Consider the following 18,170-nt stretch of genomic DNA (forward strand, 5'->3'; position numbering starts at 1 on the left):
TGGTTATTGTTTATTAGTATTGAAAACTTGGGATTCAGAGATGCTTAGTGCTGGAAACAGTCAGCAGTCGTTGTAGTAGTTTAGCCCGTTAGTATAAAGTTGGTGTACAGAATTTATTTTCAGTTTACCTAGAGTCTGCACTAGTTGAGTATTCAGAGCTGCAAAATATCCCGTTGGATCTTTGGATGGATAAGTTCAAAGGTCAGCCTTTAGACCCTAAATCGCTCAGTAGACGTTTGTAAAAGGTCCAAGTTCTTTAAAATATTTTTTGTCTTAACCGGTAAAGAAAGACACATTTTAAATTTTGGGAGAACTCCGAAGGCCTTTTCCTGAATGCTGCCCCTGTGATGGCTGCCAGTGATGTAACGCTGCTACCTGTGCTTGGGTTTGCACAATGTGGGTACACGTCCTTAATTACAAAGTCACTGCATTAAAGTTTTTAGATTCTCACAGATGACTCCTTAAAACATGATTATGACAAAGTAGATGGAAATGTGAACACAAACATAGGCAAACTGAAAATATGAGTTATGTTGCCACAGAGTTCAAGGAATTATAAGATCTAACAATATGCCGTAAAGGACTTTAAGGGAACAAGCAATGGAAAAGGCTTGGAAGACTAGGTAAGAGAGCTAGCGCTTTTAGGTCATGTGACTTAGTTTTTTCCTCCTTACATGTATTGTTATTTTGTTCATATAAATTTTAGAAGTCATAAGTAAAACAAGACTTTTTTTTTCAGAATCATTGAACAACGTTTTTATTGGTGCTGAATACTGTTACTGTACTCAGTATATTCACGCCTGTGGCACAAGTTTCTCCTTTTTAAGACAGTTGGAGACTATGTTCAACATTTGTAATTTCTTCAGGAAATATGTATGTGATAACAAAATAGCATAAATTGAAATTTTCACTTAGATGTAACAGTAGTTGCCACTGTGTCTCACAATATCAAAGAATTAGCTGAGTGAAACCTTTAGATACCATTCATTAAATACCTGTTCTCGGAACTTTGCTGGAATTATCTAAGTGTTTGTGGTAAAATACAGGTGTGTTTTTTTCCTCTTATACCGAACAAGAGATTAAACCTCTTTAAAGTTGACTTCCTATAAGTCTGTGTATTATAAGAATTATGCGGCGCATTTGTTGAACAATGATAACTTGAAATGAATCCGCTATCGACCACGACTTATAAGATAAGAGATACTTTTTAAAAGTAAGAGATACTTTTTAAAAATTCTAATATTGTGATGGATTGTGTTATATATTTCCAGAGGTCTGGAATAATGAAACTATCTAGACCTGTGTTGGTTAAAATTGCTCAGTGCTCTGTATTTTTTATTTGTGAATAGTTCTCTGGTTGAGGTTAGCACAGTTCACTCTGCTCATCCCTCATACTCATCTTGGAGAATCTGTAAGTGGCATTTGTCCGTTGTCAGTGACAGCCAGCAGGGCTGGTAAGCCCTGTAGGTACTATGAATGCCAAGCATTGACAGTAAGAGATTTTGGAAACAGAAAACTCCATGCCTACAACTAGCTCTCACGTTCCTCCCCCAAGAAAAGAGGAGTGTAAATTTTGGCCAGCTGAGTGCTTGAACCTTACTAATCATTGCAACAGAGGTAGACTTGATAACTTTTTTCACTAGAAGAGCTTTTTGAAATTTTATCAGATGATGAGGACCTATAAACAGATTTAGAAATACAGTGGTTTTTGTGGTAAGTAATGAGACATTTAGAATTGCAATTGATGTCTTAAGATGGTAAGCTGCCATGAATCTGGTAAGAAGTAGATGGAAGGTATATGCTAACAGGTGATTTTATGTTCTCTGCAGAGTGTCTGTTAGCGAGGATAATCTCGTTCATATCTTTTTTTCTGCTAAACATAATTTTAAGAGTTTGGGTTTTAGAACTTTTTGTCTAGATAGTAATGAACTTTTTGTACACACGTATAACTGAGACTATGGACAGATAGATAGTTTTTACTAACAAATAGCATTTGGTTTGTGGCATTGTTTGTCATCTAGGTTTAAGTCTTACTACTCCACTCCAAAAGTGTAGGTTTAAGATGCCGCAGAAGGATATACTGAGAAATGCCAGAAAGATGCCACTTCTCATGTGAGTTGTGAATTCCTGTGGTTTGGATGTGTCTGGGAGTCTGTTTCTTTAGGAGCTTTCCAGAGGAAGTGCCTTTCAGGGTAGGACTCTAGAGCTGGCTAATAGTTCCATCCTCTCCTAACATACACTCAGCATGCTGCCAAAGCAAATGTAGATTGCAGAAGAAAGGGGAAGAATTCAATTTGGGAAGAAAAAGGGGGAAAAAATGAAAACAAGAGTACAATGAGTGTTATTAGCACAGCCAGTTTGAAATGATGAGGTGTTAACCACATTTGTATAAATAACAGTTTCTATAACCCCTGAATCATTATCCTGTATTTTTAATGCAATCGGTTCATAAACATCAAAGCGAGAACACCAAATTTGTATGGGGCCCTGAATAGAGACAGCTGAGGGCTGTGTCCGATGCGTGGGTGGCCGTGCAGCTGTTGGTTTTCCCTTAGGCTACCAGACAGTTGCCTCTTTGCTCTTGCAGAACAAGACTTGAGTTTTAGGTAAAAATACATCTCCTACCATGAAAAGGGCATAAACAATACATTGACATCAGCTTTGAAAACCTCAGCGAGTCAGCCAGACATAACTGTTAGCTTGAAATACTGAGTAGTACCAAGCATAACATAAGGGTTGTTGCTACATAAAAATATTTGTCTTTGTACAATAACACTGGATTGTGTTAAGTGTATTATAAATATAAAAGCTCATAATCCAGAGGAGTCAATGTGATACTGTTCTTTGAGAATGTCAGGAACACTAGGAATGACTAGATTGCATGAGACAGCTTATCACATCTTGAGTGCAGTTAGGACCTTCCCATGCACAATGAGCCCAGTTATTTTTACACTGGACATTCTAAGAAGTACCAGTATTCATTTTTAGATGAGAGAGTGTAACTTTGGAGTCAGAACTGAGTGCAGAGTCCAGTTTGGACTCTTGACTAGTGGTGTGTCCTGCCACAGAGTGTTTTAAGTTTTCTGAGGCTCATGTGGCTATCTGCTGATCTGTGGGCTCCACCATGAGCATTGGAATGATGTAAACGCAAGCCCAAGACACTTCCTATATGTGGATGTTAACTCGTTCTCTGTTAGGCATCTGAAGAATTAGTTACTGTATCTGTAGACGTCTCAGTTATTTCTAGTTTACATAATTGGAAATGTTTCTGCTATAAGGGGTTTCCTCTAAAAAGTTGAAGTTTGATGGGTAACAGCTATTTATGAAACCCCCTATTATATTTCAGGAAACCTTACAAAAAAACTCTGGTTGGGACAGATGTATGGCCAAGTTAGCTATCCTTTGGGAACACCCGCACCCCAGCCACCGTGCTGCCAGCTGGTTTCATTTTGGCCCAGTTCTTGCTGTTGGAAGCATTTGGAATGTGACCAACTGTCACAGTCCCACAGCGATGGACTTGGTGCATGGAGCCGATAATAACACACATGGACTCTGACTGATGGTCAAAGTTTATTAGTGGCATCAGATTTTATACACTGAGGGTCATATGGGATAAGGGAGGAGATATTGAGCTTATCAACAAAACCCATGAACAGTTTCTGTGCTTTTCTTTGGAACTCCTTTTGTCTTGTATATTCTACCAAGTGTTCTCATTCACATGCTGTCCACTCAACTGTTCTCATACAAATGATATCCAGTCAGTTATACAAAAGGTAGCCATTCGGTTTGTATCATACAAATGTTGTCCAATCAACTGTAATCCTTCTAGGGTCACAATGTCCTCCTACAAGCAACGGATGGAACGCTTCTCTTTCTGACTCTACCTTCCAAATATAAAATGAAAATAAAATAAATGAAAGGACCTTATGATTGAAAATGTCATATAAGCAGTATTTTAGAGCACTGTTTTAATAGCCAGAGTTTTTAAGTGACCCCCCCCTAAATTCAGTGATACGAGGACCTTTACATAAATTGTGTAACGTACTTTTCTTTTTTTTAAATGATGTCTGTGAAGACTGGTAAAAATGCAAATATCAGTTGCATGGTAATTGAAAATATAAAGTCAAAAATGATGTAGCCAACTGTTAGGAATACATTGGGTAAATGGAAACAGAGAGTGGCGTCTGTTTTTAATATTTTGTTTTTTTATATAAGACATGGAGTGAAGTGATCCTGACACACAGTTATTAAAGCATGTTTTTACCTACGTTGTTCTAGAGCCAACATACTATTTAATATAGCAGTATTAAGATTGATAGGAAGAGAAGTAAATTAGGTAACTGAAGAGTCCTCTTTTCTAGAATATTTACTTTGAAAATTTTGCTAATTATCCTCAATGAATGGAACATGAAAAAATTTGTCAGTTACTTTGTACTCCTCGATTAAAAACATTTGAACGGAAACTTCCATTTTCTTAATTAATGTAGTCTCCTTTATCTTTGATCTTATTTTTGTTTTTCAGTTACTTAGGGTCAACCAAAGTATGAGCATTTTTGTTTAAGGTTTATTTCTATGTGCTTGAAAGGTTTTAGAGAGAAAGAAAGAGAGGTCTTCCATCCACTGGTTCACTCCACAAATGGCCACAGTGGTGGTCTGAGCTGAGCTGGTTTAAGCCAGGGAGCTTCTTCCCAGTCTCCTCTGTGGGGGCACTGGCCAGGCCTCACCGTTCTCCGCTGCTTTCCCAGGTGAGAAGCAGAGAGCTGCGTTGGAAATGGAGCAGCTGCATCATAGGCTGGCACCCATAAGGGATGCCAGTGTCACAGGTGGAATATTAACTGGCTCTACACCACACCCACTATGAATATTTTAAATAGAAACTAAAATTGAATGTTGTGATTGAGTGGGATGATGAAGTATTGCATTGTCCCACCCATGATGTCAACCATTCCTTTTCCAGCAGATCCTGGTCCTTTGTGCTATCGTCTTGTTTATCACTAGGCTATCTTAATGATCAACTGTTGGAGTGGTTTAGTGATTGTGTCTCAGTAATGCATGTTAATTTTCCTTAATAATAGTTCTAAATTGCAAGAGTAGTGATATTGGGCAATTTAAATATGCTTAAGACAAGTCGTAAGATGCTTTGTTCACTTGGTTAAAGTAAAAAAGTGGAAGTTTGGGATTTGATAAGGGGGAAAAACAGGTTGATTTGCTAAGATGTACAGTATAAATATAATTTTTGAGAGATTATATATTCATATAACTTGCTATTACAGTATATTGCTATAATTTGTTACAGTTCATCTCTTATTGTGCCCAACTGTATCACAGGTATATGTATGTAGGCCAGAACATGTGCTGGGTCCAGAATGACCCATGGTTTCAGGCATCCACAGGAGTTTTAGAAAATAACTCCTCTAGGCAAGGGAGACCTGCATTTTTCAAAATATTGTTGCCATTTTTAAAGCTTTCTTATTTTTGCATAATCCTATCAATTCAAGTTAAAGTTCAAACAACACATAATAATAGCAAATATTTGTACAGCATTACTGTATGCCATTGTCATAGCATGCCCTTGTCTCATACGGTCTTCCTAATAATCCTCTGAAGTAGGTGCTCTTCCCATTTTACAGATGGAAAAATACACAATAAGTTAAATAATTTAAGATCACACATGTAACAGTGCTCACTTTTAACATTTTTTATTTTTAAAACACATTTTGCTCATTGGAAAGAAAGACACAGAGAGGTCTCGTGTCCATTAGTTTTACTGAGAGCAGTCCGTTGATTCATGCCTCTAATGTCCACAACAGCCAGGGCTGGGTCATGCTGGAGCCTGGAGCCAGGAGCACAGTCATGAGTCTCAACTGGATGATGAACCATCTGTTGCCTCCGAGAGCACTCGGCAGCGGGAAGCTGGAAGTGAGAGCAGAGCCACATCTCAGACTCACACTCTGCAATGGACGTGAGCATCCCGACAGGCATCTTCATGTCCTAGAGAAAATGGGATTCGAGAAGTTAAGCTTTCTGGAACAACAAGTTGCTATCCAGTTTTGTTTTTTTGTTTTTGTCCTGAGTATGAGATGAATCCGTGGTCAGAGGTGGATAGCAGATGTCATGTATTAAAAGGGTGAGACATTTTCATGGCAGACAATCTGGGGACTCCTCTTGACTTTCTGTACATCACTAGAGAATTTGATAGAGGCCTTCTTGTGTCTTAATGCTGCTTTTTAGTTATCCAAGTGAAGCTGCTTGAACTTTTTGAGTGATGTTCAATGATATACATATTTAATATGTATTGAAATTGGCTATACATACTGCCACTGTTATAAAGGACAAAGGTGTCAATGGCATTTTACTATTAAGGATCTATATATTCAAATTATACATGAAAATTAGACGTTAACTTCCAATGATTATCTAGGAAATAATAGGTTAGCTGAAACTTGCTCTCGATGTAGGATCTTTTCTAAAAATGAGTGTTTTAACAATATTTGCCTTAAATTATAATTGTTATGAGCTTTTACAATAAGTAAGCAGGATTTATTTTGGAGGTGAGGTTGTTAAGTACATTAACACTTTTCAAAAAATTTACTACAGTTAGGTGATATGTTAGTGTTTAATGAATTGTGATGGCAATACTAAATATGAAGTTATAAGGCCATACCACTCCTCTCCCCTAGGTGGCAGAATTTAGGCTATCATTGAATCAACTGATAAATTTGCTTTCCCCATAACTAAAAGAGTGGCTACTTTTAGAACAGTCAACATCACTGGCATTGATTAGATTTGGTTGTTACAGCTGTTTAAGTAGCTAGATTGACCTTGTAACAGTGTTTAATTTACTAGCCATAATTAAGATTTCTAAAACACACTTAAACAGATGCCTTTTTTTTTTTCATCGCTAATAACCCAGCAGCCAGAATCACTTCTGTGCTGTCCTGATGTCTGTTCAGTTCCAACACACTTCTCTCTGGACTGACTTCTTTGGTTTTGGCACATGACCTGCATTTACCAGGAACTATGAAGGCAACGCTTTGCCCTGGACAGGACTCAGCCATGGCTGAAATCCCCTAGAAGGCAACCACAAGAGGGACCTCTGGTCCCCACAGCCGGGAGGCGAACAGGAGCCGCACTTGCAGTCGCTTTGCAGTGACTCCCAGCTTTCTGAGCCAGTTACTGTTGGTTAAATAGGAAAGAGAAAAATGTAAGCAGCCAGTGTTGGCATGACCTGTGAGCACCAGGTAATAGTCCCCGTTAGCCTGGCACCCGCGCGGGAAGCGGAGAGAGCTCGTCTTTATCTTTGAGATTCTTTCTTGTTCGTTTGTCACAATTTTTTCCAGGCTGCACACAGAATACACACAACACATGTTAATCCCCATCATTGTTAGGTTTATCCCCCTCTTTTCCGCATGGGAGATTAGCTTTCATAGAGCACAGAAGAATCTCAACCCTCGAACTCTTGGAGGCCTCCTTTTCATGGTGGAGTGGGTTTACATCAATGCTAAAATTGTGCACATCAGGAATTTTCAAAATGCAGCTCCAGTGGTGGTTTTTAGAATCTGCTGTAGAAGAGTAAAAATAAAGTCTTGGAAATGTGCAAAATATGAATGTAATATTACTATCGTAACCAAAAAATGCTGAAAGCCTAACTGACATATTCTTAGAGCTGAAGATTTGAAATGGTTTATGTTAAATAGGGCGACTTTCTAGGACTTTATCTCCATGTCTTAATATAAATGGCATCGTCTTCACTCTCAAGTACTCAACTTGGTGTGATAAAATATGTGGTCATCCTAGTAATAAGAATCCCAAATCTTCAAGTTTTAGAGCTTTCTAAGATTTTGTGATCAGTAGTCCCCAGTTTAACAAGCCAAAACCATCTACATAGCTAGCTGTGCCCTGAAAGACATAAACATAGGTTTTTGGTTTTAAAAATGCTAGTTTTTCTTCCCCCTCACTTAATCATTTATGGCCCTCTGTGTGTTGTTTTAACATTCATTCGTTCAGTTATTTGAGAAACAGAGTGAGTGTAGGCTGTCATCTGCTGAATTCTCACTCCCTGAATTCCCACAGTGGACAGGATAGGGCTTAGGCCTAAGCTGGGAGTTGGCCACTCAATCCAGCTCTCAGATTTGGTGGCTGGAAGCCAACTACATGAATAATCAGTGTGCAGTCAGGAGCTGGGAGTTGAACTCACACACTCAAATATTGGTCATGTACATTAGCCAACCTACCAACTGCTTCAGAAAACAGCTGCTTCCATTGTCTCTTTTCTTTCTTCCCTTTTTTTTTTTTTTTTTTTTTTTTTTTTTTTTAAGATTTATAGTGTAGGTTTCCAAGGCTTTGGGCCATCCTCTACTGCTTTCTCAGGTCATAAGCAGAGAGCTGGATGGGAAGTGGAGCAGTCAGTGCCCATACAGAATCCCGGCGCATGCAAGGTGAGGACTTTAGCCACGAGCCTAATGTGCTAGGCCCCATTTGCATTTTTAGATTGTAGACAAATGTAGATAGCTGAGAAGCACAATTGTTTATAACTGAAAAAATTCATTTAAGGGTTATCTTAAATAATTCTCCTTCATTTTGTCTTCATTTTAACTACGAGAACATACATGTACTTTTCTCTGTTGTTTTATGTCTTTTTTTTTTTGCTTTGTCATCTTTCAGTCTTTCCTGGCTGGAATCTTCTGTCTTTCTCTTTCTTCCAGCAACCCCATCTGACTTTGTGCTTTGTGAAGTAGGTTTGAACTCCTGAGGTTGTGGATTAGTAAAGTGGAAGTAGAGATTTTGGAAGGGCATGTGCCAAATGCTGTGGAAACAAGGCGACTGTGATTGGCTTCTCACCAGCTTTGGCGTATGATTGAGCACATACTCCTATTCCACTGAATCCCAACCATTCCCCTTGTTCATATTTTTGTATCAGATACTGAATGCTATTTTAGTATATCCATTCACAAGGGACAAGTATGTTCAAAAGCTCCTGGGGAAGACGTAGTCTGGGCTGCCTAGAGAATTCCTTCCAAAACAAGACTTTCTCCTTTGGTTTCTTACACAGAGCTCAAAATGTAGAGGCACAAAATGGCTCAAAAGCCACAAGAAGTAATGATTGCAAAGGATGAGGTAATGCTGCCACAGTGTGTCGTTGCAGTGGGAGAATTTGTCTCCTGAGCCTCCCTGTCAGCATACTCTGCTTTTCTGGGCCCTATCTCAAATTTAGTCCATTGTCTTCACCACTTGCTGACGTTGAGCGCTTCTCCTTCCATCTGCCTCTCTGCAGGCCTTTTTCCTTATTACTTCTAGATACAAAAGTATAATTTGTATAAAGAAAATCATTTTTATTCTAAGTAATAATTCTAGCAATAATTTCCTATAATTATTTCATAAACTTCCCTCTCTATAGAAATGCATACAGAACATTTCACAAAATTGATGTACCTCGAATGTTGCATTTTCTATCAAAGGTAAAATTTAAAAAATTTAAAAAGCTTTTGGTGTATTTTCATATCAAATGTTTTTTTAAATTGATCTTGTCATTACTTGGAGAAAAATGCCATCAATGGTAGTCAGACCATCTGTCATTTTCCCTGCTTTCTGATTTCTTGGTGTTCTACACCAACATGGAAAACGTCCCAAATTGTTACAAATGAAATTATTACTTTATTAAAGTTAGGAAGGACCTGTTATAGGTCACAGGCTCTTTGTAGTCTACAGGAATAAAACTCCAGGACACAAAGGAGTCTTTTTCTTTAAGCCTCTCCTAGGAACTGTGTAGCACTCTGGTGAATAAAACCTGTTGCTGTATAGAGCATGTCTTTGCTGTGATTTAGAAAAGATGCTATGCCAAGATCTCGGGGGCTTAACCAGTCTGTGACAGCCTTTCAGTGTTCTGTTCTCCAAAAGATGTTTCCTTGTCCTTCTGTCTTAATTACTGGGGGGCAAAATGCCATCATATTCAAAATAATGAGCATGTGCCTACAGAAATCGCTAGGAGGCTTTTGGTTGAAACAAAGCCTGGGTGAGTGCTTTGTTTGTTTTTGCATTGAAGGTGGATGCACTCAGTGCTGGCTTTTGGTATAGCTGCCCTCTGTGCCTGTAGAATCCAGTCCTCACACTGACCTCATGTGGATGGTGCTGTTACCCCCATTCCACAGATGAAGAAAGCAACAAAATAACCTACCAATTTGGGCAGGACCTGAAAGCCATTTCTAAACCCAGGAAATGTCTCCCTTGGAGCCTGCCCTCTTAACCACTGTACTCTGTGCTCTCCTTGAAGACATCAAGATGGCACAGACTGACAAAACCCCCTTTTGCCAGGCAGAAGGTAGTCTTCAGCACACGAGATCTCAATCAGATTAGTGAATATCATGCTCCTCAAATAGAAAGGCCTTCAAGCTGTTATTTGATAGAATATTTGATTACTAAGGAGACAAGTCAGACAGTTGTGACTGTTAACTTTCTTAGGAAACTCCTCTGCTGAGAAGAGGAAATGGGCTGCTTCTCTCTTGCTGGCCTCACTGTATAGACATCTAGAAGGTGTCACCGACCCCTCCGGTCTTACTCTCCTGGGCACTGGCAAAACAAAAACAGCTTCTTAGACACAGGTCAGGAGTCTCAGTCTAAGGACTTGTTAAGTCTTAAGTGTTCACACTTATGAACCAAAGCATGACTGTGTAAGGCAGTTGCAGAATTTGTAGCTTCAGTTACTCCCCTAGAAGTGAGGAGGATGGACTTTGCCCATGTCCTGTCTGAACCCATTTCACCTAAGATGCACCTGTGTGTGTTTGAGTCACATAGTCTCTGAACACTGAGCGAGCGATGTCCTCTGGCTAGGGAGAGGCTAAGTCTACCGCAGAATATCGGAGAGCTCACTCGGAAATCGGCCATCTTCCCAAAGCAGCATCTTCAGTCACAAGCTTGGGTTTGTAGATTCTGCTATAGATGTTATAATGGCCTCTGTTGTGGAAATATTCACTTTTTGTCCTCTTTCTATAGCTGGATTATTGCAGTTCTCAAACTGAACTCAAAACAGATGGCTTAATTTGATGAAACTATTAGCCTGCCAGAAGTTCCTCTTGATTCTATTTCACTTTGGTTATTGGGATGGTAGCTGGGTGTCCCCTTCCGAGTTATTTCATTTTACAACTGGCCTGAGGGAGAGGGACCTGCTGATGCTAATTTATACATATTTTTCAGAATTATTCAGAAGTGAGCTGGAACGGTTCTCTTATTTGAGTTTTCCAATATGTGTCAGTAGAGGAAAATTCCATCTTCAAAGGAGTTTGACAATTTTTTTTTTCTTTCCTGTGGGAGCTTCAGACCCTTTAATGTAGTAGGAATCCTGACCCTCTAAGGCGACCTCATATTTTCCAAACGTATTTGGCCCTAGAATCCTTTTGTGAGAACACACTGTGGATCAGGTGTTTGTTGGAAGCACCTAGAGGGTCAGAACAGAGATCATGAATCTTGACTGCAAAGCCCGCCTCTACTGCCTGCTGAGGTCTTACAAGGGGAGCTTCACCTCTGTGTTACCTCTGTTCCATCTGTACGGATCATCCCTTCTCTAAAGCATTGCTATGGAAACTGATTGAATACATACACATTATGAAGCTTAGTAGGCTAGCTACTGTTAACCATATTTATTCAGTCTGCTACTTAATAATGGTATAAGCCTCCACGCACACCTACAGTGTAAATTACAGAAGTCTCTGAGTTTGGGGAAAAACTGAACCACATTTCCAGTGTAAATCATCTGTCTAGTCAGTATGGCCACAATTTGAAATCAAAATGAAAATGTTGACTTTGAGTAACTGGAGGTAAAATAATAGAAACAGGGAAGAGGGAACAGTGGCAAGAATTATTCTTGTATTCACCTAATTTGGGCTTTGGACTAGGTTGACAGAAAATGTGATGAGTAGTCTATAATAGCAGACATCGAACAGCCATCTTCCTGGAGGTACACGATGAGAATGAAGTTGGTGATAGTGTCTAGCTTAGAAAGGACGAGAGAAAAGTCAGACCAGAAGTGGCATAGGCAGTAAATGAAAGTAATCACTGAAAAGAGTAAAACAAATGTCCCTTCCTATTTAGTTGTTGTTTCAAGCAAAAACAAAGAGTCTCTGTTTTCCAGCGGTTCACAGTCAAAGGGCTAGGTAGTGACAAAAGTGGAGCAACCCGTTGCAGAATCTAAAGAAAGTAAAAAACGAGCAATACAGGAATCTTGGCTGCGAGGAGACCCTCTTCCCTGCCGACCCGGCTGTGCGCAGCCTGGTGCTCCTGGCGAAGGTGTGCTGCCATGTGCGTGTGCACCCAATGCCGCAGGGAAGACGGCCATTCCGGAGGATTCCACCTGGGAGGCTGTGAGCCAGCTGCACCCAGTGGGAAAGCCTCCCTCCGCAGCCTGTCCTTCAACAGACCTGTGCAGAGCGCCTACAGAAAGCAGAGACCGTAAATCACTGTTGTCACGGCGCACACTCCACCTCCTGCCTCCGCTCCCAGCAGCCGGCCTCATTTCCACACCCCTCCACAGTTCGGGCAGAGCTCGTGGTCTAAGTAACGAGAGGACTTCTGACTGTAATCCTAGCACGTCACTTTGTTGAAGGCAAACACGTGGTCCGGAGAGAACTTATAAATCTCCCCTCCCCAGCATGTTCGTGATGTTATCTGCTGGCAGCAGAAGGTTCGCAGGGAGTGGAGCGGAGCTCCAGAAGCTCCCGACAAGACAGAGAAATAGCAGGAAGGAGAGCGAGCGAGCGAGTGAGAGCAGAGCAAGAGTGCAAGTCCCAGAGGCAGGGAGAGGGATGGAAAACGTCGGTGTAACGGTTTAAGGAGCCGTTCGAGGACAGACAGGGGCTTCCCGGCTGCAGAAAGGAGCAAGGAGGGTCTACTTCAGGGTGCAAGTGCCTACCTCCCCCAGGCGAGAGGGTCTTAGTGCAAAAGAAACCAGGAGACGTTAGAAAAGGGTGGGAGTCCAAGGAAGCCCCTACGCGACCCTCAGGAATAAACCCCCCAAGCCAACGTGTCCCGGGGCTGCTGTTGTGGTCCGCAGGGGGTGCAAGCGGTAGCGGCGGCGGCGGCTGCGGCTGATCTTCTGGTGCGGGGTTGGCTTCTGGAGCAAGAGGAGAAGGAGGAGCAGAAGGAGGAGCAGAAGGAGGGAGCTGGAGGCTGGAAGCGTTTGCTGGCGGCGGCAGCGGCGGCTGCGGCGGCGGCGGCAGCAGCAGCAACGTGGAGTAAGCCAGCGGCCGAGTGCAGGCCACAGCGCGCAGCTCCGGGAGCAGGATCGTCGCCCCTCCGCAGCGTCCGCGGCTCCTGGAGCACTGGATCGCGTCCCGGGAGCCGTGCGAAGCGCATCCGCCTCCTGTCGCGGCGCACCAGGCTGGTCCCCAGAGCGCGCAGAGACGCGCGCGCGCGCACACGCACACACACACACTCATACACACACGTGTGCGCTCTTCTGCCCCTGCTCTCAGCGCCAGTGGAAGACACGGCCGAACCGCTCTCTCTAGATATATCAGTTACAGCCCGGGTCAGTCTCGGCGGTCCCCTGCCCAGCGCTCCCGGCGCCCCTCCCCTCTGGCCTGGCAGCTGCCAGCCCCGGGACCTTTTCATCTCTTTCCTTTTGGCCAGAGGATCCGAGTTCAGATCCGCCACTCGGCACCGCGACTGACACACTGCCTTACAGCCATTCACCCTTTCCACCCCTCTCCTTCCGTTTCGTCGCTCCAAGAAAAAAAAAAAATTTTTTTTTTCTTCCCAAATTCAGGGCTCCCCACTTTCCCTCCCTTATTATTTGTCCAGTTTGGGAACGACTTGTATTCTCTTTTTTGAAAGAATTCAAGCAAGATACATTTTCCATCGGGCATCAACCCTTGATTGTTTGCAAAAGTTTCGCATTAACAAACAACTCCACCTGATCTGCACTTTGAGAATTGTCGTTTTCTTCTTTTTTTTTTTAGAACTTTTTTTCTAGGTTTTTTTTTTTTTTTTTTTTTTTTTTTTTTGAAAAATGCACTACTGTGTGCTGAGCGCTTTTCTGATCCTGCATCTGGTCACGGTTGCGCTCAGCCTGTCTACCTGCAGCACACTCGATATGGACCAGTTCATGCGCAAGAGGATCGAGGCGATCCGCGGGCAGATCCTGAGCAAGCTGAAACTCACCAGCCCCCCAGAAGACTATCCCGAGCCGGAGGAAGTACCCCCGGAGGTGATTTCCATCTACAACAGCACCAGGGACTTGCTCCAGGAGAAGGCGAGCCGGAGGGCAGCCGCCTGCGAACGCGAGAGGAGCGACGAGGAGTACTACGCCAAGGAAGTCTACAAGATAGACACGTCCTACTTCCCCTCCGAAAGTAAGTGCCGAGTCTCGCTCGCTTCCCAGCCCCGAGGTGTCGCGCTGCCCAGTGCCCGCACCGCCGCGGCGGCCCCGGGGTTCGCCCTCCCCGCGCCCGCTCCGCGGAGCTGCGCCCAGTCCACCTTCTTTCCAGCCGTGCCCTTGAGAGCCCGCAGGCTTTAAGACGTTCCCTCCCTACTTGATTTTCCCCACCTCTGGCATGCCCCAACGCCTGTGTCCTTTAGCCGGCGTGATTCTTTTTCTCTCCCCTGAAAGCCTGTCCTGGACCACTAGCAGTCTGCCCTTCCCTGTCAAACCAGAGGCACACGCTCCCTGGGGCAGAGTTGAACCCCGCGGAGGGGGAAAGTTGTGGCGGGTTTGTTTTCTTTGCTCCGATTGGCGTGTAGTGAGCCGAACCGGTGCACGAAGGGTTAAAAAAAAGTGGCCCCAGACTAGTCGATCTCCGGAAGGCGCCCCCTTTCCGTCCGGACCTATCAGCTGGTTCCGCGAGCCCCGGGTCTCTGACTCCCCTAAAAATGTCAGCAGCGCTCAGACAAAACCCGGTTTGGAGACCCTTCAGAAAACCTGCCTCGAAACCCTGAGTGCGTGAGGTCCCTTTGCCAGCGCTGGGTGTCTACATTCCCCAGAGGCAAACTCTTGTAGCCGTGTCCTCTGTGACTTCACCTGGGCTGGTGGAAAGCACAGCTTCATTTGTGTATTTAGAAAGGTTTTACTGCTCACCGAAACCTGCCTTCTGAAAATCGCCAGTGTAGCACAAGCTATTTTTCTTACGGGTTTATCTTCGCCTTTTTCTGTCTTTAGGCGGGGTGCCCCTGCCCTTTGGGATATGTTCTGCCATTGTCTTTGGGGGCATTCTTAAGTCTAGAATAAAGTGAAGAAGGCTGATTTCAAAAAGAAAAGAAGTGGCTTCTCCAAGGGCCATGTTCTCACAAGCAGCTGGTATCCAGCAGACAGGGGAGTGAAATGAGTTATTGTGAAGTGTGGGGAATGGGTAGTTAGTGTATTATTATTTCAAATTAAAAAAAAAAAAAGTATTTAGTGATAACTGAGAGGGTTAAACACTAGGAAGAAGAAAGGTGGGGGGGGGGAACCCCACACTTTAACATTTGTGTATTCCAAATCCCAAGTCTTAAACTTTTCATTGGTTGTCCATTTCTCCTCCCCTTTCGGTGCCCTATATACTTGCTGGCTGCCTGTGTTAATTCTCAGTGTCTTGCCTAAATAGATAATACAGCCATCTTGGTAATTTTATCCTGGGAGTTCTAATTGCAGGGTGGTGCTTTTTGTTTTTAATATTTATTTTTAGTTAGACAAGCCCTGACTCTGACGTGCTGTGCCTTGCTCCCGCGCTGGACGGCCCCTGAGTGTCCGCCCCATGGGTCTAACTCCAGTCATTTGGGCCATCTTTCTTCCGCCGCAGCTTTCCTTCTTGTTTGATAGCAGAACAGATGTAGGGGGTCCTGGCAAGCAGGATGGCTCTATTATGGTCCTCAGGGCACTATCCACAACAGTGGTGATCAATGCACTCCACCCCGTGTCTTCCCCCTGTGGAAGCCCAGCTTTCTGTCTAGGGGTGGAGCCAAGGAGATCCCAGGAATGAAAACTCATTATAATTAGTACAAAAGCATTGAGCAGTTGAGCCAGTTTGCCTTCTGCAGCACATGCAGGAGTTCCCTGGTATTTGGATAGACAGCAAGTGTGTTTCTTGGAACCGGAATACTCAGCCTTCAGTGTTCATGTGCACATGCGCTGAGGCACTGCCTGCATTTCTCAGAACAGAGAACAGGATCGCATGATGGTGTCGGTGGGGAGAGAGCGACTAACCCTGGAGGCCACGCACCCTTTATTCTCTCAAGCAATCCTCAGTCTGAGAAATGAGAAATGGGCTGAAATGGGCCATACCTGGATCATGGTCATCAACAAATTAGAAAAATGCTTAACGCGGCTCTCAAAGTACGACACTGGAATCAATGAGTGATTTCTCCTTTCGATTCTACCCCCCAGTCATCAAATAAACTCTGATAAGTCCAGAATTAAACAAACACCCCCCCTCCCAAAAAAAAAAAACCACTGGGGTTTTACAATTTTCTTAAAGCCTATACTCTACTTGGACATTTAGGAGCAGAAAGCCATAGTTGTAGCAGTTTGGATATTACCGTGCAAGGACTGTGGATAGTCTTATAGAAAGTAGGGTAACTAATTTTCCAGCACTTTTTAGTTCCATTGGAATGTAGTGAACATCTTAGAAGCAAGAAGAGTAAAGAATCATGGCACCATATTTTCATATTTTTAAAAAAGCAAATGGAAAGTACAGCACTGGCTTATATACCAACTTTTCCTCTTGAGGACTTCAAGTTTTAACTCAGCTGTCACCACGCAGACATGGGGAGGGAGAGTGCCTGTCCTTTCTTGCAGGGTATCTGGGGAGGGTCATGAGCTCCCGAGATGAAGGCATGGGAAAGATGGCTAGTCCATTTTTTTTACCACCAACTTATTTGCGTCCACAGAGTGACTTCAGTTCAAGTATTACAAATATGCTCTAATTATACTCAATGAGCTATATATCATTACAGATGGCTGATAGCCCTTTGTAGGACATTTTGTGAAGTTCAGACTAAATATTTTTAGCAATGTGGAGATTTAAAAGTAAAAATATAAGAGATATTGTATATGCCCTCAGGCATATTTGGTCTTAAATATTATCCTTGGCCAAGTGTACTATATAAATACAGAAAATATGAATAGAGCTGGCCAGGCGCCAAGTGCTTAGTATGAATTTTAGTCAAGAATGTATTTATGGGATATAAATAATACTGTGTCAACATTTAAAGAAGAAGTTTGATTAGTTTTGAATTTATTCATATTGATCTTTTCATATGCTGTTAGTTTAAGGCTCAAAGTGGAGTTATGCTAAGGTTTACCGATAGCTTGCCCAGTGGGAATTAGTGGACTTCTAGTAGCTTGACAATCCATTAGAAATTCAATATGCATCTAATCAGAAGACACTGCAGAAAGATTCAGTTTGGGAATGATTTCATTAAATACAGGAAAAATACAAATGATTGACATACAATCTGTGCAGCCTTGAACAACGCAAAAAAGCCAGAGCAAAAGTTTTGCTTTTTTTTCTCTTTGTTGTCAAGTTTGTCAAATTGGGCAGACGTGGTGTTTCTAACTACGTTGACTGTGTACACCCCCCGCCAAACATTTAGCAGTGTTTGGAGACATGTTTGGTGATTTTTGGACCTGGGGGGGGTGGAGGAAGGTCCTGGGTGGAGGACCTGCTGCTGGAAGTCAGTGACAGAAGCTGGGCATATTTCTGATCACCCAGCAGTACACAGGACAGTCGCTGTGTCCCACACATCAAAGAATTCTACAGTCCAGGTTGTCAGTAATTCCCCCGTGAGACACTCTGGTAGCCATGGCATTTATTTCGAGCTACAGAATTCTATTAGTAGTACCATTTTGAAAATCATAAGAAAATATTTTATAACTGACCTATTAAAATGAGAATATGAAATAGAAAAAGAGTCAGAACATGTGGTTGATTAGATAAATACAGATGAGCCAATTTTGTACAAGGTATACTTCATTATTGAGATCTGAAAGCAAAGAAATTGAAAACATCAAAACTTCCCATTCATTTAACCTATGTAATGGTGTTGACTCACCCATCTGTTAGCAGCTTCCGTCAGCAGCAACATGATGTTAATCAGAAGGGAGAAAAAAATAAGGACTTAGGCTTTTCCTTTCAAGTGAAATAAGCAATTTGTGTTCATAAAAAGTAGAATTTTCAGTGTAGACAACTGCAAGAGATCCGTAGTCA

General features: G+C 42.5%; 1 protein-coding gene across 2 annotated transcripts in view; it reads left to right on the forward strand.

Moving 5' to 3' along the window:
• Window positions 1–13,555: 13,555 nt before the first annotated feature.
• Window positions 13,556–18,170, forward strand: part of TGFB2 (transforming growth factor beta 2) — an 81,599-nt gene continuing 76,984 nt past the window's right edge. The window contains exon 1 of one of the 2 annotated variants that reach the window (XM_040985314.1): window positions 13,556–14,342. In XM_040985314.1, the coding sequence (XP_040841248.1) occupies window positions 14,000–14,342 (343 nt within the window). In that variant the 5' untranslated portion in view covers window positions 13,556–13,999. The remainder of the gene's footprint in view (window positions 14,343–18,170) is intronic. The other variant, XM_040985315.1, reaches the window with a different exon arrangement.

Source organism: Ochotona curzoniae, unplaced genomic scaffold (genome assembly GCF_017591425.1).
Source record: "Ochotona curzoniae isolate NIBS_2020 unplaced genomic scaffold, NIBS_Ocur_1.0 contig_430, whole genome shotgun sequence".
In the NCBI taxonomy this organism is placed as follows: domain Eukaryota; kingdom Metazoa; phylum Chordata; class Mammalia; order Lagomorpha; family Ochotonidae; genus Ochotona; species Ochotona curzoniae.